At 40.4% G+C, this 25811-nt stretch overlaps 1 protein-coding gene across 2 annotated transcripts in view; it reads left to right on the top strand.

Annotated features, from left to right (window-relative positions):
* The window catches only part of USP22 (ubiquitin specific peptidase 22), a 136870-nt gene that overhangs the window by 30452 nt on the left and 80607 nt on the right, over nucleotides 1-25811 (top strand). The window contains exons 2-5 of one of the 2 annotated variants that reach the window (XM_054995475.1): nucleotides 1540-1672; nucleotides 16077-16190; nucleotides 16687-16731; nucleotides 21823-21924. In XM_054995475.1, the coding sequence (XP_054851450.1) occupies nucleotides 1540-1672; nucleotides 16077-16190; nucleotides 16687-16731; nucleotides 21823-21924 (394 nt within the window). The remainder of the gene's footprint in view (nucleotides 1-1539; nucleotides 1673-16076; nucleotides 16191-16686; nucleotides 16732-21822; nucleotides 21925-25811) is intronic. The other variant, XM_054995476.1, reaches the window with a different exon arrangement.

Below are 25811 nucleotides of genomic sequence, written 5' to 3'. Positions count from 1 at the left end.
AAACTGAGTTACTTCGGTAAACTTCAGTTTGGGAATACTGAATTTGGTTTGGTATTCCCTTTTCAGTTTGGTAATCCCAGATTTCCCCAAATCAGGTGAAATTTGATATTTTAAAGGAATTACTGAACCTGAATTACATATCCTAATCCTAGACATAAGGGTCACAAGAGAGGGCAAACTTAACGCTTCCCCCTAAATGTGATGTGATGTCCCCAAATGCGCCCTTTTTCTTTTTCCTCTGCAATTAAATAGCTCTTCATTTATGTTAAAACAGACAATATTGTATTTGGACAGTGTTGCAGTGGTGAGGAAAATCACTCTTCTGCTCTGGCAATAGGTAGTTTGGTCTTCACTGATACAGGCTTCATGGAGTATATGCATGTGCTTCAGCGCACAATCACTTCTTGTTAATTCCATTGATCCATTGTTACTGACACTTGACTAGTGGGGGGATTCTTGTTGCTGTGATTCACTGTAAACTGGAGTTACTGGATTTTTAAAAATTATCAAATGAGGTGTGTGTGTGTGTGTGTGTGTGTGTGTGTATTTCCAGCCTTTCATGCTTACTTTAAGAATAGGAGTCCACTTCATTCTAAAGTTAAACTGTATGAAGGCAGTCTTTATCAGTTCATCAATTTCTGCAGTTTTCCAAACCATAATTAACCACTTTCTAATTACATCCAGTAATGAGCCACAGACATTTTTGGCCCCAAACAAGAAGTTTTGCTGTAGTGTATATGTTGGCAAATGCCATACTTTACTAATAAATTACCTATTTTTCATGCAGAATTTCTCAGGCTCCGTCTACAGTAGGGGAAAAAACAAAACATACTTTATTTATAGTCCATTGTTGATCATCCTCAAACATTCAGAGCAAACTTTTAAGCTCTCCTGTGTTAGTTTGTTCTGCTTATTGCAACTTGTCTGTGGATTGCATAATATTGAAATAAACAGGTGTGCATAAAATGATCTCTCTATTCTGTTTCTAAATCAGCATTCTTATTTGCCATAGAAATTGCTCCCTTGCATGTATTCCTGATGGTTGTGCTATTCTAGTTTATTTGTCAGACTTATATGAAATCTGAGATTTCATAAATAGTACTAGGTGTCCGGAGGTGCTTTCAAACTTTATGTCCACATTCTTACTGCTGTATGTCACGCTTTTCTGCCCATTAACATCTCTGTGTTTTGAGAGAATCTCCTTCACATTGACCATTTGTTTGGCTAGCCAACAAGAAAAAGATCTGACTGCGAATATATCTTACTAATAGATTACTGTAGTTAAATTAGTATAGCTGATAATGTGGGATTTATTCAAGTACTATAAAGAAGAGTTGAATTGGAAGAACAAAAACCTTGGAATTGTGTTGTATTATGGACAAAGATGCAAAGTTGAGCAGGAAAATTGACCATAACTCTCAGTGTGACTTGCTTTTTAATATTAAAGGGTAGAAACACAACACATTCCCCCCCCCCATACAGTACTGTAATCAAATGATATTGACAGCTTTTAATGAATGTCTTTCCTTTATGTTTCAGGCAAAGTCGTGCATCTGTCATATGTGTGGTGCCCATCTGAATAGACTTCATTCTTGCCTGTACTGTGTCTTCTTTGGCTGTTTTACAAAGAAACACATTCACGAGCACGCGAAGGCAAAGCGACACAACTTGGGTAAGCCGTCTTCCTACAGTAAAGCAGCTTCTTCACTAAGGTCTGTTCTCTATAAAATAGAAAGCATGATGTTGAGATCAGATGAGTGCAGACAGCTAGTTTCTTCAGGCTGCAGAGAACATTTCTTGTAATTGGCTCATTTTTCCCTTAGTAACTTTGCATTTCCCCTGTGATTGTAGCCTTGATTCATAGAGGTGAGGCTGCCCATTCTTAGGATAGAACAGGACCAGCTGGCAGGTTTCTATTGGGGCAAATAGTGGAGATTAATCTCCCTTGGATTTTTGTTGTCCAGCTTATTTTGTTGCAGACCCCCATTAGATTTCATGCAAGATGGCCATGTTCCCTTACCCTTAGAAATCTTGTCTCTGCTACTATTTGACAAAAGTAGCACACCCTTTCATCCTGTTGAATCTTGAATGGTATTTTGATATCTATCAAATGGTGCAATTTGGCACCTAAATCCAAACAGCAAGTTAAATCCAAACAGCAAGTTCTATCTTATCAGAGAAAACCTTCTTTTCCTCTTTAATTGCTCAAATCCTTTTTGTGTGAAAAGAGAGAGCTGTGGTTTCTCACTTAGAAGGTCTCCCAAATAGTCTCACATTAATGCATGTAAACTTTTTGTATTTTTCCACATGGCTATATGTACTAGACGTTGGCTGTAGAACCTCCTTGTAGATGTTTTCAGTTTAAAAAATGGATTTTGACTCTCCTGTATTTACTTCGGTAGTTGTAAACTTTGCATCTACTGCCTCACGTTCCCAGACTTGTCAGATGCTCAGCCTGATAGGATTCAGCAAACAGTATGTCATCTTCTCTTATCAATCTATATGCCAATGTCCTTTTTAAAACAAAAATGATATGTAGTCTCTTTTTTTCTTGGTACACATCTTGAGGAGACATAATGGGAGGCCATTCCAATCAAGATGTTTATATTATTTGTCCATAGACCTTTGTCACAAATGGGTCTGACACCTTCTCTGTGGCTTTCATTATAATGCACTGTTCTTCAAACTTTCTACTTTCAAAGAACTTTTTCTATTCAGTTTGCCTGCTGCAGAACTCCTTCAGTTTGTTTGGGAAATGGTTTGTAGTGCACACTCTGACCCTAGCCCTGTGCTGGCAATGCCTTTGGGGCTTTGTTGTATCCCCTGTGAACTGAGGTCCTAACATACAACACACACTATGCTTTGCTGAGGCCGTACAGTGCAGGTCTTCATAGGTGGCTTTCAAGGGTTCTTGTCTACTCTTTCTGCTCTTTCCATTGAGAAACTTCTGAGAAACTACCAGTTTCCTTGGACTATTCTTCAAAAACCATTGTTTTTTTTAAAGTAACAAAGAACTGAAGATAGGAGCCATTACTGAATAAGTAGCTTAAAAGAAATAGTTGAAATCTACACCGAAATAATTAATGCATACTTCCTTTCAGTACTTTTGTTGTTTTCTAAATTAAGACTTTTGTAATAAAGATACCGAGAATAGTGACACTTTAAGAGGTTGAGAGAATAGGAAGCAGGCAAAGACATTTGCTCCTGGTTCAGCTCAGACTTGTCCTCTTCTATTTCCTTTCTCTTTATTTTGTATCTAGTGTTTTTTTTTAAAGTCCAGGATCTTTAAATTACAGTTTTCAATTTCTGCACCCCTATCTTTTCTGGCAAATCCATGTATTGTACTGTTTCAGTGTTTCAATTAAAAGCCTTATTTCTTTTAAATGGAATGTTGCATTTTATGAATATTATGTTGCGTTGGGGATTCTGGATGGAAAATGGGATTCAGAGCCAATAAATAAGGCTGCTGCTCGACTTGGAAACAAGAAGCTAAGCCGTGCAACAATTTGTTTGGTGAAATTTACAGAGCTTGGCTCCCAATCCTCATCCAGATCTTCATGATTCATCACATCCTAATTCAACTCACTTTCCAGACTTTCTTTACCTGCAGTGAATAATGATCTAGACACAGATAAAGACATTGTGCCCAAATTAACTGAGGTCATAGCTCAGTAGCAGAGCATATACTTGGCCTTAAATTCAGTCCCTGGCTTCTCCAGTTAAAGGATCTTGGATAACAAGACTGTGAAAGCCCTTAGCCTGTCACACTGGAGACCCACTGCTATTCAGAATAGATTATTTGTACTAGAATAATATTATCACAATAAACAGTACAGAACAGGTTAGATGTACCACAGATCTGACTCTGTAAACTTTGTATATTCCCTTGAAAAATCAATGTTGTACAGTTGCAGGAAAAAGGGGGCTAACACAGTGAATCCATAGTGAAAGAATTGGAGCTGATTAAGCATCAGCTATAGGGTTTTGTTAGTTGCAGAAGGTGGTGAGCAGACTTTGTGAGGATTGTCTTCATTATCTGTTAAAACACAAATTGAAAGTGTCTCAGAATATTGGCCTGCATGGTATAGTCACTTATTTTAAGACTTGTGTTTGGGAAAGAAATTATTTTGCTTTAAAAAAGGGGGGGGGTCAATTTGCACATAATGTCTGAGTCTGACATGTCTGAGTTTCAGGCTTATGTGCTCAACTTTCCCTCATTGCACACTCTGAAACCATGAATGAAAGCTCCAGTCTGAAACTGATTTGCAGTCCTGGTTTGGAGAGCAATTGTGGCTTGCCAGGTTATGCACAATGACTTGTGTTAAATAGGAAGTATCCAATTGAATCAGAAGGCATGAAGGGAGAAGGAAACTCACACGTCCATACTGGTTGACATCATGTGTGAGCAGACTGTTAGTACTGGGAACTTTTTTTGAAACTGGTGCAATGAAACTGATCCAAAGGTGTTTTTTTAAAAAAATACATATAGTTATGCTGTAAGATCCAGTGCTAGAGTATTGGGTTTGCACATGGGGGAAACTTATTTCACATTTTTGGTGAGCTGTGAAGCCCCTAAGGTGGCTTTAAGCAGGTCACTATCTCTGACCTACCCTGCAAGGTTAGGGCAAGAATAAAATGTGAGACTCTCATTTATGCTGCCTATTTTGATTTCCTAGGAAAAGAGGTGGACTAAAAATGTGATGAGTGCAATTACATTGCAGTGTCAAATATCAGTATTTTAAATAGCAAATCAGTGAAATTGTTTAAACCCAGGAGACATAACAGCTTTATATCTGTCCTAAACAACCCTCTTGTGGGGAAATGCCATATCTTTTGATCTGAAGTGTCAAATGAAAACATTCTTTAGTTACAACTATAGTCAGCTGCTACTGTATCTGAGGAAAGCCATTTGATCATGAGAAACAGGTTAAGTGCATACAGATCTCAAAATGAACAAATTATTGTGAAAGACTTAGTGACCTCTGCTGAGCTAACATTGGTATCCATGGAGATGTGCAGAAACTGAAGCTCTAGACACCGAATGATGTGGCTTTAGCAGGAACAGCTATACACATCCTGCAAAATGACGTCTTCACAGTAGGAAAATGCAACTGAAGGAGGGGCCGAGGGTAAATTCATAGCCCCTGATCCCAACCCACCTACTCCTCCAAAATGTGTCTCAAATATTTTTTCACAGCTGAGATTTGGTCAAAAGGCAGTCTTCTCGCCCAATGTAAACAAGCCAACAGGCTATGAAACAGCTCTCTTCTTGAGTAATTCAGCTGCTCCCTTCTCATATGCACATTATGGCACAGGTGCATGGAAACAAGTAGCTCAGGTGCTTAAAAGGAGGACTCTGCAGAGCTTCCAGTGCCATTCATGCTATGGAGAAGCATTGAGGTTATGTGGTGTGTGAGCATGAGAGCCCATGTTGCTGATCTCTAAACCTTGTTCAGTAAGTCCCCCCTGGTTTGCACTGAACTTAATGTAAATGTCCAGAAGATGCTGTTGAAGCAAAAATCTTACCAGTATTTGACTTTTGCTTTTTGATATTTGATATTTGCTTTTTAACTAAAGTTTTCCACACCAACTTACAAAATGGAAGAATATGGTAACGTTAACTAACATGACTTCTGACAACATCCTGTGGTAGAATGGCTGCCTGCTAAAGTGAGAAATTCTGTCTTCCTGGCTTGGCTGGAAGGGAGTGAAGTCCAGGGGGTTGGGTGCCTGCTCGTTGGATGGAATTGCTTTGTGTTAAATGGAGGCTGTGCCCTTTTGTCTCCAGCGTAAAAGGGTGGAATGCAGTGATGCAGTCAAGTAAAACATGTTCTAAGTGCTTGTATTTGTTCTCAAACTGAATGCTGCTGTTTCAAAGAAGTCTAGACTAGTAGTTGGGTTCTAACACCTCCATGTTTTGATTTTTCTCCTTTGATCATAAATTCAGCCATTTTTGCCTACTATGTTCTCACAATATTCAACAGATTGCATGTGCCAAATAATAAGCAACATTGGTGCATCATGTCTGCCTTTAGTGTGTTTTGTTTTTTGTTTCCCTGTTTGTCAAAGTGAGTGCATCCCTTTTGGTAACTTTCCACCAGGCTCTTGGCTACTGCCACTTAAGTTTTTCTGGTGCTGTCTCTTCATTTATTTACTTCATTTATACCCTGCCTCTCTCCCCTATGGGGTCCCAGAGCAGCTCACATTGTTCTCTTCAGGGTTTTTTTTCTGGGAAAAGAGGTGGCGGAACTCTCAAGAGGGAAATGAGGAAGAAACACACGGGATTCTTTGAAATCATATTATTTTCAAGCACTATTGCCGAGTATTTTCAAGAGGTGCCGGAACTCCATTCCTCCGCATTCCCCCTGAAAAAAAGCCCTGGTTCTCTTCTCCATTTTATCCTCACAACAACCCTCTGAGGCAAATTAGATGTGACTGTCCATGGTCATCCAGCGAGCTTCCATGGCAAAGTGAGGATTCGAACCTCGACCTCTCAGATCCTATTCCAACACTCTGTGTCATGCTGGCTCTCAGTCTCTGACAATCAATTCAGAGTTCCTCAGTGCTACTTAGCTAGCAAAATGTAAGAGCTGGGTATCATAAATATGCTATCTAGGGCTCTGGATTGCGGCAGTCTCTTACAGCAACTTGATATAGACATTTAATAACTATGAAAGCAATCCATGCAAGAAAGCTCCCTGTGAGCTGGTTAGGCAACCCCTCAAGCTGGGTTGATTCTTGAATGAAAAACATAAAAGCAAACAAAGGGCAATCTTTCTGTACCAAAACATTATGACCATCAGGGTTTTTTTTAAAAGTGATTTTCTGTTATCTGCTATACCCGTTTTGGACGCCAAACTGAAATGCGTCGCAGAAAAATACTTCAGGAAAACAAGAGATACAAAATTAAGTAATCTGATGGTTTCTCTTACAAAGCATAAATAAAACCATTTGGTTTTCATTTAAAACACACACAAAGTTGCCCGATACTGCCTCAGGCAGTTGGCACAACCAATCCTGTGTTGTCTACTCTGACTGGCAGCAGCTTTCCAGCACCTCACACCTGGATATGCAACTGGGGATGGAGCCTCGGACCTTCTGGAATACAAAACACATGCTCAACCACTGACCTCTGCCCCCCTTCAATAGAATAAGGGTTTTAAAAACAAAAAGGACTACACTCACTAATTTGTAGGTAGAATCCATAAATGAACAGTTCAGGTTTGAAGATCTGAAAATACCTCCCCAAAATGTTACTGAAATTTGTGCTATATCCTGAGTGACCTATGCAACTTCTGCCCTATTCTCTTCTTAAGAAGCTCAAAGCAGTATCAATTGTGGGGAGGGGGTTATACCGTCTCAGGCTTGCAAAATCTTCTGAAGGTGACTTGGCTACGCTAACTCTAATTCCTTTTCTAGGCATAAGGTAAAATAAAATGGCAGCAAACTTGGTAATATAAGATCCTGTTCATGGGATTATCTCCAGGAATGTTACAAATACAGCTCAATCCAGTGCAAATGTTGATGAGCATGTTAGCATAATTGATTATTCATCGTAAGTCATTTATCAGTTACTTAGCTAGATGTCTACGGCAAGAGGAAAGGCTGGAAGATTCTGACCCAAGATCCATCTTATTCACATATATTTAGGTCACTTGTTTGTTTCATGTTTTGGGTGGTAGGTCCTGGGCATTGTTGCACTGTATGGATCCACAGTTTTGGATTGGAGAGGCTTGGGGGTAACATGGAACTAGCCCCTAACTACTTTTAACTCCACAGCAGTTGTCACATGAACCATCCAGCACATAATGGCTAAACAAAATGCAAAAGAACAAAAGCAAACAGCTGAAGTAATTCTCAGGTAGACCACGTAAAAGTAGTGGTTCAAGGTATCCTGAAAACTGAAAATTCCACAGGTGGTCCAGATTATCTCCCTCCTCGATTGCAAAGATCTTGATGTACTTGCGTTACCACAGGGCCTGTATAAGAACCATTCTGCAAAGAGCTTGCCGTTTTATTGAATAAAATGACTTGAACATCTGCTTCTGACTCTCTGAACAATTAATACTATTGTCAAAATGATATTGCATGAAAAAGATAAAAATGAATATTTTAATATAACCAGCAGGTACTTTTGCATTAAGTTGTAATGAAGAAAATGTGACTTCCTGCATATAACTTGTTCCTTACGTTGCTACATCTGTCTCTTCTAATTCGTCAGCCAAGCTCATCTTTGGTTGGATCTGGCTTTCTCTGTGATTTGAGTCTATATGAAAGTTCATTAAGACCAACCAAAATGATACAAAGTGTTTGAGTGTCTACTTTCTTCAGAAAACTTTCTCATGCTGGATTTTTTTTCGGGGGGTGACTGGCTCGCTAGGCAGGATACAAATGTTTAAATAAAAAGGGATAACTGTATGTGGAAATTGACAGCTACATGTTAAGCTAGCATTGTTGGAATTAGAGTCACAGGTTGCTGTAAGGTGACCAGAGGCAAATTAGAAAACTTGCAGCTGTTTCCTGCATGTTCCTGGTCATGTGGGAGTTAAAGGTAATAGCCTTATTGAGCAGCCACAGGAGTGACCTAAATTGCTGTTTAACATAAAAAGGTCATATCAAATGAACCATCCTTCAAGAAGAACAGTAAAGTCCTTGAACTTAAATCATTACTTTATTCGTGGTTTTGTACATCCCTTGTAATAGCAGGTAGGGAAGCTACTCTAACTCATTCAGAAACTATTGGTGCCTAATTGCTGCCCGAAGACCTAGCATATGATGGCAGAGTGCCAAAAAAACTACCATCCTGTCTTTCTTGTTCCTGCCTCCAAGAAAGCAGACATCTTCCCATGTGATAGTTACTACTGGCTTACATATCCCATAAGCATCTGATGGCTCCTAAGCAAAATCCTTTGTTCCACTGTCCTTGGATGTGATCAACAATATATAAGTTGCTTATCACTGAAGCATGTGACAAATATGACTGAACCAGTGCGATTCTGTGGCCCATATTGAACAAACATCTGCTAAAATACGTTTCTAAGACTGAAGCTTAGTATCATAGTTTTTCAGATGAGCTTTCAGGCTTGTCTTCTAGTTATTACTGGTTGTGGAAAGTGTTGTGAAGTTATAGCTGATTTTCGACAACCTCTGCCAGAGTTTTCAAGACAAGGGACTAACAGAGGTGGTTTGCCGTTGCCCTCTCTTCATAGGGAGCCTGATCTTCCTTAAAGGTCTCTTGGAGTACCTAAAATAATAATTATTGGAACTCACAAAGTACAATCTTAGTCAATCTTGGACAATATAGTCCTTGCTGTGTGTGGCTGCTGTTGTCCTTTTGCAACGGAGGCATCAGTAGCCCCCCCAGTAAGTGTAGTGGAGGAGAAAGAGAAAAAGAGAGGGGGAAATAAGTGCTGTTTGATGTTTGCCTTTGTTTCAGTTGTCAGATTGGGCTGTTTTGGCTCACATTTTTATTGGTTTTATAACAAATGAGCACCTACAACTACAAGTCGGAGTACAGATGCCACAAATCTGTCTGCCCTGATATTTTCAGTGATACTGAAGAACATGGAAGAGAAGATAACCACTGCATGACCTTTAGGGGATCATCTTCACAACATACAGGGATACACTGTATGTGTCCATAGAAGCTCACATTGCACCAGCTGTAAAATGTGTACATCTAATTTTTTTTAAAAAAAAAACCCTGACTGCCTTTTGCTAGTTACTCTGAAATCACCCCCCTGATCTCCTTATGCCTGCACATTTAGGCTGCACATTGGAATAGATGTATCTGTTGAAGGGAGACAACTCTTACCTATCTACGCATGACAGAAAGCTGTATTTCTGGTTTGGGAACTGACACGTGAGGTCAGCTCAGGATGCCAATCTGAACGTTAAATGTCTGGTTTGGCTCTGTGGAGCAGATAGGAAGGAGGCAGCCTGCAGAAAGTTGCAGGTGTTGATAACTTGCTTGCCGAGGAATGTTGTAGGGAACAGGTTCAGGAAGCAAGGCTATTTTTTTGAGAGGCTGCCTCAGTGGCTGAGTCCATCATGTCCACAAATAAAGTTTTCTATTCTACATGTGCTGTCTGGGGGTGGGGGGTGGGGGCTTTCAAAGCATCGATGCAGGCTGTGCACCCATTCTTCTTAAGTATGGTCGCATAAGGCTAGTATGGAAAGGCTTGTAAAAGTAAGCAGCTTCCCATATAGCTCAGGTATAGACCTTTTCAATTCACTGATGCAAGAAGTAAAGAGACAGTTGGTTCTAAGTGGGTCATAAATGAAGATACTTAGTTACCAGTAACTACAAGCTACAAAAGAGCCTGTTGTGTTTTGTTCCCTCATCTTGTTTTGAAAACTTAGCGAGAGAGGATTGTAATCAAATAAGAGCCATAGATATCCAGTGTCCTATCAGATCTCCAGCCACGGCTGTTCTGGGTGCTTGCGGCAGTGGGGGGTGGGGGCGGAATGGATTGTGAATGGAAGGATGGTGAGCAATAATCTGACAGTGTCACCTTTTAAAAAATGTAAACTGTAATTACAAAGGTTGCCTTGGTTTACAATGAAGTCACAGAGTACTAGGGACCACAGTCAACAAGCAGTTTAAAAGAAAATCTGAGCCTTTATTTTTAAAAATGTAGCCTTCGGATACGGTTTTGTAAGACTCGCTACATCCATCCACCCACCCAATTGCTATGGCAACCATTAACTTCTGTGTAACTGTTATACAAGCATGTACCGTACCCAATGCAACATTGTTTAAAATCTTTGTCACAGAAAAATTCACCTCCATATGTATATTCTGATTATAATAAGAATGTCAGATATGGGAAGTTTGGTATATAACCCAGCTACCATATTCATCTTTGAGATTAAGATACTTACAAACCAATTTATTTTCTATATTACTTCTAGAAGCTGCAACAATACATATTTAGAACACATTGAGATACTTAAGACTATTTTAAAATGAAAATCTTATGAAAGCTGTTGAAATGCAGGTTTATTGGCTATGCCGATGGAACAGCCTCTATCAGAATCTCCCTTGGGAAATCTAATTTAAGACATTGTCAGATAGAATTCAGTCTTCATATACATGAAGAAGTAGCCAGAACTGCTGTACCTGGAGCTTTGAAAGGAAATTGGATATTTATGGTACTCATTTTATTATAATCTTTTCTCACTAGGAGTTGTCAAAACAACAAGAGGATGAAAACTGTTTTGTGGCTTAATTATAGTAACTTAAGTATCTTCAGTAAATATTCATTTAGTATTCACTGTCTCTGAAGTTTGACAATCACCTGTTTTACAGATGAGGTTGCTTGCTTTTTCAAGTATCCCTGGAATGTGTGATTTTAGATTTCGGTTTCCAGTTTTCTTAGCTTTATTTATTCCAATATCAGCTAGGAAATAGGGCGCTGATCTGTCAAATGAGGTGGGATAAGGTCAGCCAGTACTACTTGTGGAAGATTTAACGCCTCAGATTTCTTTGTGTTGGTTAGTAGGGCTCTGGCTTTACACTGTTAGGTTGTAGAAATGAAGGTTCATTTGTTTGGATAAAAGTTTCTAAATACGTTCGTATGCTGTAGACCAGAGGTCCTCAACGTGGTGCCCTTGGGCACCATTGCACCTGCCAACCCCCTTCCTAGTATCCACCAAGTGTTTTTAGAAAGTACATGGAGCCAGGTGGGGTTTTTGCCATGCATGGCTTCTGATGGATCATTAGAGATTTAATTGCCTGTGCAGATTTTTAAAAGCATTGTTTGTCATAAGTTGCTTCTGCTGCACAAGGATCTTTACTGTGTGATGGAAGGTAAGCTATAGCAACCATTTTGTGGCTGGCTCCGCCTCCTGCAGCAGCTATTAAATGGCAGCCATTTTGTGACTGCTCTCACCACACAGTGTAGGCTTGTCATTCCCCCACCTGGGTTGCGGGGGAGGGGGGGACCCCTGGCCCAGCTCACCTGGCTGATAGAAGGGGAATATGGGGGTGGAGAGAAGCACATACACATGCTTCCCCTCTGCAGAGGAATCCCTGTGCATGCTGACTGAAAACTGATCCTTTGGAGCAAAAAGGCTGGGGACCCCTGCCATAGACCTTTCAGGCTAGGTATATTTATTTATTATTTCATTTATATTTCTCTTTCCTCAATGAGACTAAAGGCTGATTACACAATTGAAAAACAATACAACCAGGACCATATAATCTAATTAACTGGGTGGCCTTGGGCCAGCTACACCCCTTTAGCCTAACCTACCTCACTGGGCTATTGTGAGGATAAAATAAAAAATAGAAGAGAAGAGAATGATGTGAGTTGCTTTGGACCCTCACATTGAGGGGAAAGGTGTAGTACAAATAAAGTAAATAAATGAGTTAAAATGCTAATAACGTTATTTGTAAAATAAACGACAGTGTTATGCAAACAAACAATGCAACGAAACTAGGGGTGTGCTGTTCAGAAAATACCAAATTTTAGCTGATTTGGTAAAATCTGGGTGTTCCAAATAAAAAAATCTTGATTTTTAACCAAATTTTCAACCAAAAAAAACCCTGATAAAATTCAGCCATTGTTTTCTTTCGGAAAATCACTCTGGAAGCTATCCAGTGGGCTGGAGGGGTTAGAACCAGTGTCATCCACAGCAGCCAGATGCTGGGTTCAGCCAGTGGGGAAACACCATAGAACAGAACCAAGCAGTACCCAGCCACAAGCCTATTACGCATTCCCTTGCTTCAGTTTACTTCTGTTGGGCTAAGTTGCAACAGTGTCCCTTGTTTCAGTTTGTCTTGGGTGGAATGGATGTGATTCTCTGATGTGGTGTTGGTCCCCTTCCTTCACTTTGGTTCTGGGGGTATTCCATTCCTGTGCTCAGTTTGCTTCTGTTGGACTTTCTCGGGGATGTGTTCAGCTTGCGTTAGGGAGTGTGCCTTGGCCATGGCAGCCTTGCCCTAGTGTGCTTCTGCAATGGGAGTCAGTTTTGACTTCTTCCCCATAAGAAACAATGGAGTGACTGGGGGCACCTTTTGGGGGAGGCCCCCTCTGGGATCCGATCTTCCTGAAACTTTGGAAGGTCATTAGAGGACAGTCAGGAGTAGGTCCCCTGAAAATTTGGTGGAGTTTGCAGGAAAAGTGCCCCCCCAGCCCCCTGGATAGCTCCCAGATATTTTTCCCCATAAGGAATAATGGAGAGTGGGTGGGTCACCTTCTTTGGGTGTACATAAAATTGCCCCCCAGAGTCCAATCTTCCTGAAACTTGGGGGATATTTAGAGGACAGTCAGGAGTAGGTTCCCTTCAAATTTTGAGAAGATTGGTTGAAAAATGACCCCTCCAGCCCACCCAGAGTGATTTCCCCATAGAAAACAATGGACATTTTTTTCTGAAATACCCAAATCGAATTAAAGAATCAATTTGGAATTCAGGGAATTCAAAAATTCAAGACAAAATTTTTTAGTAAACAAAATTTGTATTTACCAATTTTTTTTGTGCACACCCCTAAATGAAACCAAATTGTGAAGTTAAGAACAACACACTCTGAACGTTATGGAATGTACAAAGAAGAATGCCATGAACTGCCTAAAATTTTGTAGACATTACTTCAGCCCTATTTATTCCCTTTATAGAAATACCTTCCTGAATAATTCTGTTTTGCACATTCTGTGAAATAATAAAAGATTGCACTTGTAGAAAGAGTAAGTTGATCCTGTTCTAGGATTTCAATATGCCATGGGAGGGCAGTCTTGTAACCCTCTCTTTCCCTTACAACAGGAGATTTTCATATACAGAATTGCCATAAATCTAGAAGATAGAAAAGCTGACCTAATCTTGTATGTGAACTATTATGCAGGGGCTTTGGAGTGGTTGAGGTACATATACGAAAGTAGCCATTGTCTTAATGGGTTCTAAAATACTATTTTCATAGTTGTTCTAGGTCTTCTGCTCTTTTATTGATGTTTGTCCTTCCTGCAAGACTGTGTCTTACGTGATTTCTATTTTCTTTGTCTTTCATTTTAGCACTATAGGGCCATATGGTCTGAGACACAACGAACTCTGTTCCCCTCTCTGACCTTGGCATGTTGTGAGTTCTGTGTGTTTATGTGTGTGACTGAGAACCTTCTTGTAATGCAGTAGCCTTCTCAGCACACAGAAAGGAGTCCAGTAGCTCACAGCACACTATTTCTCAGCACACAGAATCCCTTCTTATCCTGGCCTGCTTTGTCTTCGGAACCTTAAGTGTGTGCCGGTGGTGTTCTTGGAGAGATCTAAACAGTCTGCTCACTGCTAAAAATGAAAGCTTGGCATCTTGAGGTTCTGAATTTCTCAGACTGAAAACATGAATATCCAACACGGTTGAATAGGATGCATACACCTGGTACAGATGACCATTTTTTGTAGAAATGAGCGGTGGGGGGACAAACTCTGATCGTGCCTGCTGACTTCATTCTGCTTCTCCACCTGATGAAAAGGTGCAGGTTGCCAAATAGGAGCCTAACTTGTGCAAAATGGGTTTAATTAATAGCTGCTCTTTGTGGGCAGTGATAGTACGACAGTTTTGTTGGTTGAGATTACTGATTCACATTTTGGAGAATAATAAGGCACCTTTTTAAAGTAATCCTCAAAGTCTGTTCAGCCTTCCAAAATCAGATATGAGCATATATTAAGCATTGTATACAAGTTTCCCTATGCATTTCACATGCAAATAAATGAGTGAGCCAAAGAGGTTTAAAAAAAATTATTTGTATGTTGTGTGTTTGGGGGGTGTCATACAACTACCTTGTGGGCATCACTGTTGTCACAATCAGCTACATTTTCCTTGCAGCTTGTGCTTGTTTCTTTCTTTTCCTGGTACAGCTCTTTTGGCCATAGCCTTAAGCCTGATCCCATGTTAACAAACAAACAAAAACCGTAATACTAAAACTACTATTGCCAATATAGTGATAAAAGAATCTCTCTCCAGTCACAAACTTTTCCTAATTTTAGGCTGGATTACTAAAAGGTAAGACACCAGTGACCTGGTTATGTATGGGTCCTTATCTTGTAAAAGAAAAGAAAGGCTTCTGCTTGTTAAAGGACTATTCAGGCTAATGCATTGTGTTCTGTATACATGCCTTATTCTTTAAGAATAATACCTGCCGTGACATAGTTTAGAAAACATCCAAGGTAAAATAAGCATAAACAAACAACTAAGCAGAAAATCTTACATTTTTGATTGACGGGCTCAACAATATATTTTCAAATGCTATTTTAAATAAATATGTTGACCTGACAGTGACATGAAAGTAACAAGGGCTTGTAGTAGAGTAAGATCTGGTTTCGGTAGCACCCCAAAGACCATCAAAGGGATTTTAGTGTGTCTTTGGGTTGTGGGGGAATGAATTTCACAGAGTGGGCACAGCTGGCAGAGCCTTTCTATGTCCTTCATAGATGTTAGTGAAGTCATTACTTAGATTCTCCTCTCCTGATTTGAGATTATGAAAGACGGTAGGAGAAACCACTTCCTATGGTAAAGAAGGCTCAGGCTTTTTAGAGTTTAAAGGTAAGAACGAGCATCTCATGTTGGTCCTGGAAAATAACTGGTAGCCTGATGTACAAAGTTATTGTAGTTCAGACTCTTGGCTTGAAGAAGCAGAACTAGCACTCTTAGTTTAAAACTGTAACTTCGAAACTTCACAACTTTATTAGTATGCAATAGATTTCTAACAGACCAGTTGGAGCAAGACTCTTGAAATAATTGTGAATTTTTGTTGGAATGTAAACGGGGAAAAAAGAAATCAAAAGGTTTTTCTTGTTTGGAGGGAAATCAAAATCATTTGCAAATTTACAAACAATTCACTATTAAGGTGAATCAAGTTACATCACTTGCCAAGTTAATTCCCCGTGTCAAATTTCAGACTGATATTAAAGACTTGTCTTGATTTTATGATTAATAGAATTTTCTAGTACTATAACGCTCAAACATTGGAAAACCTAACTCGCCTTAATTATATATATCCAGTGTAAAATTCCCAGGTCTGTCATTTTGAAATTTTACATTTTTTTGTCTCTTCTCCCCCCCACCCCACCCCCTTTTGTTTCTGCAGCCATAGACCTTTTGTATGGGGGTATATACTGCTTTATGTGTCAAGATTACATATACGACAAAGATATGGAACAAATTGCCAAAGAAGAACAACGGAAAGCTTGGAAGCTACAAGGTTTGGTTTTCTTTCCGTATCTGCCTGAATGAATGGATGCTTTCTTAGTCTTACCGGCCCTCCCACTTATCAATGGCAGAAACCAATAAGGGGGAACGTTTTGGGGCACTTATGGGAGATACTAACATAGAGTTCTGCTATTCGGGGGGGCGGGGGCTACACTATTTGTTTAGTATTCACATTTATCTAAATTGTAGCCCAAAACTAAGTACCATAAAATTAAAACAAACACCCCTCCCCCTTATGATAGTGCAATGGGTTAATGATGAAAAAAGCTAGGTCTGGTAGAGTAAGTCTACCTCTGAGCATACAGCATAATCCAGGCAAGAAATCCATTCCCTTTACATGAACTACCTTTCCATGTGAGATCACCTCATAAATGTGACAGCTTTATAAGCACACACACATATGTATGTCTGTAGATATTGACACACGAGTATATGTACACATTTTGTTTTATTATTCAGTTTGCTTTCCCTAATTTTTTCTTTTTTAGCCTTCACTCCAACAATGGTTTCTCACTACCAGTGTACAATGACAGGTAAGAAGTGTGAGCTGGTGACGCATTTCACTAACAAAGCGTCCCTTTGCTGATTATCTGCCATTTTTTAAAAGACAAAAATCATGTTTTTTAAATGCCAAGTTTTAAAATGTAGCTTGCTTTCCTATTACAGGGAATATGTATCGGGGTTGTGGTGGTAGACTTTTGCATGACCTTCCCATGGTTGAGCTACTCAAAAGCAAATAATTTTCCCTCTTTTTTGGAGGGAAAGGAAATCTGGAGCGGTCTTGGGCCGATGTGAGGTATTTTTTAAAAAACCTCTTCCTAAAGCTAGATTAAATTGTTTCAAGAAAAAATTACTCCTAAAATAAAGCCTACAGTGCACTATAGCACCTTCTCTCCCATAATCAATATATCACCAGGATCTAATAGCTCATTCTCCCTTTTCAGTACCATATTTTGAAGTAGTTCAGTCCAACAAAGGAGAAGTTAGTGATGGATTTCAGAACCAAGAGAACACGGCATGAAATGTTGTCTACAGAAATTGTTTTAAGGGAAATGGTGCAGGTGGATAGCAGATTACAAATATCTAGAAAAGAATTTTTAAATCCAGGCATCTAATTAGTGATTTAACAGCCTCTTAAGCATGCTAAAATGTGCTTGTCTTTGACTGGAGACCAAAAAAGGAAAAGACAAAAAACAGCTGCATAGGGTATAATATAAATTGTGGACTCGGTATAGGCTGCATCAGACCCAATGCTCACTATGCATTCAAGTCTCATTATATCTTAACATATGCATATGTTCCTATTGGAGTTTATCTCTGCCACCTATCACAGGCTAGGATGCATGATATTCCCCTCTTCACTACATATCCTGTGAAGTAGATCAGGTTGAGGAAGAGAGTGTGCATGAGTTGTCATCGCCAAGTGAGCTTCATGGCTAAGTAGAGATTTGAACCTACATGTGAGCATTCTGCTGGCAATCATAGTCTTGATTTGACTAGGGAGATCAAGCCAAGTACTTAATTACTGCCTGTGGGTAGCTCTTCTAACAGTTAAAAAAAGGTAGAATTACAGCACCGAAGATGAAGAATGTGTTTTCATATCCCTAGGTTGTATCTCAGTGCAGTTGTGAACTTGGTAGATGGCTTTAATTAAGCCTCCCTCTTCCCTACTTTTTAGCTCCTTTATCAGCAGCCTGGAAATGCTGAGCTAATGTAAATACTTGTTAGAAGATATTTATTTTATTTATTTTTATAGAAATGTTTCTATGCTGCCTTTCCACTCAGAAAACATACGTAAAGAGCTTTGAATGCTTACAAGGTGATTGATTAATGTATAAAGCTGATTCCTTAAAAGTTTCAGTTGTTAGCTGTACCATTATTTTAATGTCTCATCCTCTTTTGAAGGTGGAAAATACTGAGCAGGCTTGTGGAGCATTCTGAGACTGTGATAGCATCTGTGATCCTGGTTTCAGATCAATTAGTACTTATCAGCTAGGGTGTCAAGGACCATGCAGCTGACTCCCTTTGCCCAAGGGGACTTTTGTGCCTCTTCAGCACCCCTCCCCATGACCACCACATGGCAAAACAATGAAAGTACTTTCCAAAGCAGTGTTTGATACAGAATAGGGGGTCATCAGGAAGAAAAGTTGAAACTCACCGGGCATCAGTGTTCCCACTAATGTGAGCACGTGAGCAATCACTCACAGATTCTGACTCCTCCGCTCACAGCTTCTGAGATGTAGCTCACAGATACTAACCCTCAGGCAGCCTCGCCCTCCCACTCAGCCAGCATCTGCAGGTGGGCCCTATAGGGATGGAGCAGGGATGGAGCCTCATCCCACTTCTCTTCCTGGCTGTGGCTGGTTTGGCCCCCAGGGTGGTGCCAGAGAGCGCCTCCAGCCACTGTTGGCTCTCTAGCTGGGGAACAGAGCAGAGCTGAGAGATCAGGTCTGGCCTGACCCATGAAGCCTGAAATTGCTAGGATCCCCTCAGCCCCAAAGAGTGGAGGAGAAGAGGTAGTGCTTCAGCCGCTACCATGGTAAAGGCATCATTTAACCTGGCCTTGGTGTAGAAGGAGGCTGAAGAAGTAAGCACAGAGTCACAAAAGCTCATCTTGAAATAAATGTGCTAGTCTTTAAGGTGCCATTGTGTGTCTGCTTTATTTTGCAGCAACAGACTAATACAACTACCTCTTTGTAATCAGCATGGACATACCCATTTTTATACAGAAGTATACTCTGATTTTTGTGGCCCTTTCACCTAATGGCTTTTATTGTTAAATTGTTTTCATTGTAATCAAAACAATGTGATTGTAATTTTTTTTTAAAAGGAGGTGCACTCAAAACTTTAATGAAAGTTGTTTCAGCTCACAAAGTAGATTTTTAGCTCACAACACTGCAAAGCTTAGAGGGAACATTGCTGGGCATGTCCAGGCATAGTCATGATGTTACCAGAGAGGAAACTCAGTTACACCTAATGTTGCTACTATTGTTTTTTATCCTGACAGAGAATGTGTTACGGGAAACTGAGTATCTAATTTAACACTGACAGTCAGTGTTCCCTAAGTTTGCTTAGTACCTATTTTCTAAGGAAACGGAGATGACAAGCTATTCAAGTATGGCTTGCAGTCTTAAAAGTTTGAACAGAACTTGGCTTTGGATTGGAACAAAATTTTTTGTCTTGTTCTAAATATTTTGTTCTCTTTGCTTGCCTGAATATTTATCTTGTATATAGTATTTGCTACTTAAAATTGGACAGTTTTGTCATACCTCTCTCCTATGAAGCAGTCTCCTCTGTTTGTTAACCCGTGTATGTGTGTGTGGTTACCCCTGAACGCCACACCGCTTTACATTTTGGCACTAACCCAAGCAACTTACACATGTACCTAATATGTTTGTAAAGACCTAAGGACTTACATGCATAAAATTAAGCAAATGCATGCAGAGCTGGGGCTTAAATTTGAATATTTTTCCCCATCACACTTTGTTTGTTTCTTATTTTGTCTTGAGACCCTCAGCTTTGTAGACAGTCTGTACAAAATTTATTCTGTCATACAAACTGTAGTATAACTTAATGATGGGTTTATAAGGTGCTTGGATGGTTAAAGTAATAGCAGCCTATGGGAGCCAGAGAGTTCCTGTAGTAAATATGGCATAGTTAAAGGGTGGTTCAGGCAGTTTTGCTGAAGTCAAATAGAAGAAGCTTCTGGCAAAGTAAAGATTTTGTTGTATGCATGTCTTTGTAATAGTGTCTCGTTCACCATTACAAATGAATACAGGGAGATTAATTCAAAGCAATGTTGCTATTTAATGCAAAGTTTCATGGAAATCAGTTTCCTCCTTATTTGCCTGGGTGATATTTCATCCCTTTCAGTGTTCAGAACTATGTTGGGAGAAAAGGAAAGGGATGCGAGGGTCAGTCCTTTAAGGAAAGGGGAAAAAACAGCGCTCCCCTTTCTGTTAACAAGACCTTTGTTGAATTTCCAATGAGAAAATTTCCATTGTCACAGTCATTTATGAGCTTTTCGTTTTGGTGGGAGTGGGCAGTGTACCTTGCCATAAAAGGTGGCACATGAAGTGGTGTACATTTTAAACATAAGCAGAAGCTAAAACCACTTGTGGTAAAAATTGTTTCAAGCATGGTGGATTGGTAATATTTGATAAGACCAGTTTTAAAAGGGGAAGGTCAAAGAACATCCTGCAGATTGTGTGAGTTCCTTTACTTACACCTACCCCTCTGCTTTCCTCTCCTTTGCTTAAGGCATATGCTTGATCACTTTTCTATAGTGCTTCTTTCAACTGTGTGCATTCCACACCTGACAAGATGAGATGTAATTGAGTTAAATCATCAGTTTTACAATAGCATATTTTAGTAACGTCCAAATGCTTTTATGATTAAAAGTCAATGGCCTTGCATAGTATTCCAATATCTCCTCGTTGGTCCACTTCTCGGATCTTTACTGCTCCCTTTAGTATCTCAAATGGAAGATGAGAATGCCTGGTTTCTAAACCATTTAGCTAAGTTCTTTTTGTACAACCCACCTCTTCTGACTGTAAACTGAGTGCCCATTTTTCTCAAGTATTGTTGATTTGTTTGGATGACAAATTCCAGCTCTGACTCTGAAGTCAGCATTATATTTTTGTTTTCATTGACAGGTGGTGGGGCTGAGGGCTTAAAACCTTTGCATATAAGCATTTTTCAGGAGCCTGTGACCTACTAAAGTTAGTGGTCTGACTCCAAAGAGCTTCTTAGGTTTACTTAAAGAGTTTGTGCTAACCTGGTAGAATTTCTTGATTACTCTTCTTCGAGGAGATGAGCACCATGCCATATATCACAGAAATGATTTTGAAACCCTGGGCAGTTTCAGAAGCTTTTTATCATACATGAAATCGTGTTCTGTGGGGAGGAAAGCCCTTTAGTGCCCACTAAAGCCCTTTAATATTATGGCTGTTTAGATCCCAACCTGTGTTTACTAGCATCTGGTTTGCATTGAAAGCCATAAGGTGATAAGGAACTTCTTATGGTACATCCATCAGAACAAATGGATAATACTCTCTTTAGTATCACTTCTGTTATGTATTTGATCCTGTATTGTCTCTCTTAAAAGTGTGCTGCTGTCTAGTAAGTTGGATTTCTCTTTTTGTTTTACTTCATTTGCCATATTGGGCAGGGCTGAGCACAATTGTCACCATGGAGCTATATCTCCAGATTTAGCCTCAGGACATGTGATATCTCTGTGATCCCCAAAAGACTGATGGGTTTTTGAAACAAATTTCAGTACGAAAGGCAGTCTGCTGTTGAGCTTTTTAATTGGAGAGTGTCCCCCTTCTACCTGTTGTTGGGAATGGGGGAGAGAAAGGAGAATGGTTACTTGGAAACAGATAAGAATTCTATATAAGCAGCTGCTTTTGTGTGCATTTTAGCACGTGTTTATGGGAACATACTGTGAAGGTCAACTGCTGCCTTTCTGAACTGTAGGGAAGAAGCAGGCTGACTGTTGCTGTGATGTGTTGCGAATCCAACTTAATGGACAATGCTGTTTACATTGCAAAGTAGTATCCTTGTTGATCTTTAACAAACAGGCCCCCTGAAATAGATTTTTCTCCCCCCTTTTAATTGATCAGGTATTGGAGAGAAGTATTCAACATGGGAGCCAACCAAACGAGAGCTAGAGCTGCTTCGACACAACCCCAAGCGGAGGAAAATAACTACAAACTGCACGATAGGTAAGGAAGAGCTGACTTTTCTGCCCCATTCTGCAGTACCCATACTTCATGGCAACTTTTTATCTCCTTCCGGTGTTTAAACAGATATCTGGTATTTTCTGATCTTTCTTGTGGGTTTGATGATTGTGCTTTTGACTTCAGTTGTCTTGAAATGACAGAAGGATGGACGGAAGATTGTGAATCTCCATTGGACCCCTTCAGAACAGAACACAGCTACGTTGTACCCTAACTCGAGAGAGGAAAATGTTGCTACCACTTAACTAACCTGTCTGTTGGTGTTCATGTAATGACCCAATGGGGAAAAAATCCAAAAGGCCCTTGGAGCCTTGCTTATTTTATTTCAGCTCCTGTAGACTCTTGTCGCTAGTGAGCTGATGCCAGAACAAATTACTCAGAGCCCTTGCTTATTTGAGGACTTCAGAAGCTCATTAGCAAAGTGGAACAAATACCTGTCCCCCCGGCCAATTGCTTCAGTATATCATGGACTTCAAAAGGAATAATCCAGACTTATTTTTTTCACAGATGATACAATTTGGCAGTTATGCATTACTGTCTTTTAATCATTTCTGTGTTTACTCTAGGCCCTGCAGTACAGCTAATTTTAAAATCCAGGTGTGACTTAAAGTGGCAACCCCCTCTCCCCAGGATTTGTGAAGCTCTGGGGCCCTCTTTAAATAATGGCTGCTCTGCCTGCCAACCTTTGGAGCTATGTGCAGATGAGAAACGTAACATTGTAGGGTCTCCAGGTGGATTAATCTGCCCTATCCCCTGAGCCAGCTTGCCTGCGATCACATTTTAGTAGAGACCCAGTTCTACATGTTCTTTTCCCATCAGAATTGGATTAGGAGTAGGGGTGGTGAACAAACACATGGATTTGGGCCTGTTTACATTGAGCTCTACATTTATGCCCCTGTTCAACCATGACATCTGGCATGCAGATATCAGACAACCATGGAGGGCAGAGCAGGTGAGAATCATCCCTTCTTTATCTTGGGTAGGTTACACACAAACCTGCAGTAGGCTTTGTAGTTAAGCATGACAAACATTCAGGAGTTAGTGCTCACAGTACAGCAGTCGCAGCATTTCTTAATGGGAGGCAATTCATGGACAGCTTTTTTCTGCCCCACAAGCCATTTGCAGGGAGAGGCAACACTTCCTTATGGCAGCCTGGCTATCTGTCAAGAAGGGACACTGGCTTTGTAGTAGGAATTCACAAAATATCACCTTTTCCTCTAACCCACACTGAAGAATGACATAAAGGACTATTGATGGAGCCCTTGCCACAGTTTGCAAGGCTGGTGATACCATTCCGTCCTGCCAAGTTGTGAAAGAAATCCCCACCCATATTGCCTAATTATTGTGATTGGGGCGGCAGTGGGTTTTTGGTCCTTTTTCATTCAACCGTATATTGCTCTTCCTTTTAACTTAATTCTTTAATCTGTAGTGATGCTTAAATCTATAAAACAGCTGCACACACTAGACCCCATGCCTTAGGAGAGGCCCATAAAGTTCCAGGGAGAAGTAGGATCTTAGCAGAGGTGACACTGCCTTCTTCCTCTAGCCAAAACCTGGATCGATTGAATGTCCACTGGATTGCTTACTGGATTTGTGTGCGTGTGAGGGGGTCTGCGCCTTTAGCTCAATTCTCCCCATAGAAACGGGATGACTGTGGTTTAGAAACAGCTGATGCTTTAGGTTTACCTGGGTGTAGCTTCATGGCAGGGTTAGAGATCTTGCCTGATGGGCAATGTCACTGTGCTGTTACTAGTCCACTCCTCAGTGGAGGATACTAGACATGGGCATGAATCGAAATACGAAGCAAATTTCATCGTGAAACGGGCCATTTTGTGTGTCGTGAAACCACATTTTATGGGGCTGCGGTTATCACGAAATTATAATGAAATTCACGACTTTTTGGCCTGTTTCGTTAGCTTTGTGAACGATTCATAATTGCAGACAGGCTGGCATCGATCCATTGATTCCGTAAGAACAATGGGCTCAGACCTTTCGTTGCCATTGGAAACCCCAATCATAGCCCACTTACCCTTGATTGGCAGCTCTCCTAGCCATCTGGAGAGCTTCCATTCTGCCCTATACAGCCAGGAGCTGGGGGTCAATCTCTAGGCAACCAAGGAGGTGGGCCTTCTGTAGCCATGGGCATACCAGTCTCACCCCTCCAAACCCTGTTAGGCAGGTCTGTCAGCCAACCACAGACCTCCTGTTCTATGTTAGTGTTTTGCTGGGATTGGAGTGCGAGAGGGTGTGAAAGGATTTGAGATTGTGCTTTTGGCTGTTACTGCTTTAAAGAGACTGAAAGAAGCCTATTATTTCCAGCTCTTGGCCTTGCTGTGGGAAGGTCTTTGGGTGAGGGTGCCTTTTTTCCTCCACCCCTCACTCTGTCTTCCCAGTCTAGCTCCACTACGGCCGGTCCTTCGTCCTCCTCTGATCCAGCAACTCCAGGTCCCTGTTTCAGTCATGCAGTTTTGCAGCACTTCCCACCCTTCCCGATCAACATACTGCAAACTTGGAGGCTGGGTGGAGGAGAGCCTGCTGAAGTCTCCCTGTGAGTTTGACATCTCAGGGTATGAAGGGGGCCATTGAAATGCCCCGGATTCTGACGAATCACGAAACGAATGAATCATTTCAGCAAACTTGTCAATTTCGTGAAGTTTCATGATTCGTGATTCATGAATCACGATGAAACATGAAACTCTCGTTTCAGACTTTTTCTGTTTTGTGCCCGTGTCTAGAGAATACTCTGTTACTACTCCAATCCTCAGTGCGTCGCATGCAGTAGCTTACTTGTGGTGTTTCCACTTTGATCTCCTTACTCCTCTTTTCTCCCTCTCTACTCCCCTCCCAGTGTTTCAACTTAAACCTAAGAGTTTTCAAATATTTACATTTTATTGCTTCTGCTTATCTTTCTTCTCATTTCTTCAGCTTCATTCTGCTGGCTCATTGTTCCTGCGCAAACCCCCTCTGGTTTCTTCATCTATTTCCTGTCTTTACCCCTTTTCTGTTTCAGTTCCTTTTCTCTGGAATTCTCTTCCCTTCTGACATTTAGACAGCCCCATTGTTTCTGCCATTTTCTAAAAATAAAGCTTTTAAAATGTAGGGTTTTTTCCCCCCTAGGCCTTTTCATCCTAGCTGGTCTCTTCTTCAGCCCCTTCTCTGTGCTGGTGAGCCTTTGAGCAGGGCCTGCCCCTTTAGAACTCTTTTTTTTTTGCAGTGCTCTGCTTAAACTACTCATTAAACTACTTTAAGATAATATATATGAAATTGTTCTCTCTTAAGTTTGCAGTTGGCTCACCATCAGAGCCTTCCCCCCCAGATCCTACAAAAAAAAAATTCACAGTCATGGCAGCCAAAGTGCATGCATATTTCAGAACTTCTACTTCTACAACCCTATTGACAAAATAGTGCAAAAAACACACACATGCATATTTGTAATTTTGGGTTTATGCAGTGATAATGTAACTTCAAGGAAGTAAGCTGAGAACAGGGAATAAAAAACGAATGCTGAAGAGTCTGCATCAGTACTTCAGTGATACCTCGGGAATGAGAGCTGAGTGGAAGTGGCTTATTTGACTTGCTGCTGGCTTCTGTTGAGACTTGTGCTTTTTGCATGGTGTATTTTTGATGCCATGAGGGAAATCAAGCTGCGAATCTCTCAACCAAATGGATCTTCTGGGACAAATTTGGGTTTGTTTTTTTTTAATAAAGTTGAATGTGCATGGGATCTCTCAACAGTGAAACGTTTTTTTTAAAAAAAAAATTACTGGAGTAGTTATGCTGGCCTTTAAAGGAATTCTGTTTTTTTTCTCCCCCAAAAGGTTTTGTTTTATACTCTGATGTTCCTGCGCACTGTTCTCTGTCTCTGTGGGGAG

This window comes from Eublepharis macularius, chromosome 12 (genome assembly GCF_028583425.1).
Source record: "Eublepharis macularius isolate TG4126 chromosome 12, MPM_Emac_v1.0, whole genome shotgun sequence".
NCBI classification, from domain to species: domain Eukaryota; kingdom Metazoa; phylum Chordata; class Lepidosauria; order Squamata; family Eublepharidae; genus Eublepharis; species Eublepharis macularius.
This window is presented reverse-complemented; position numbering and strand designations above follow the sequence as displayed.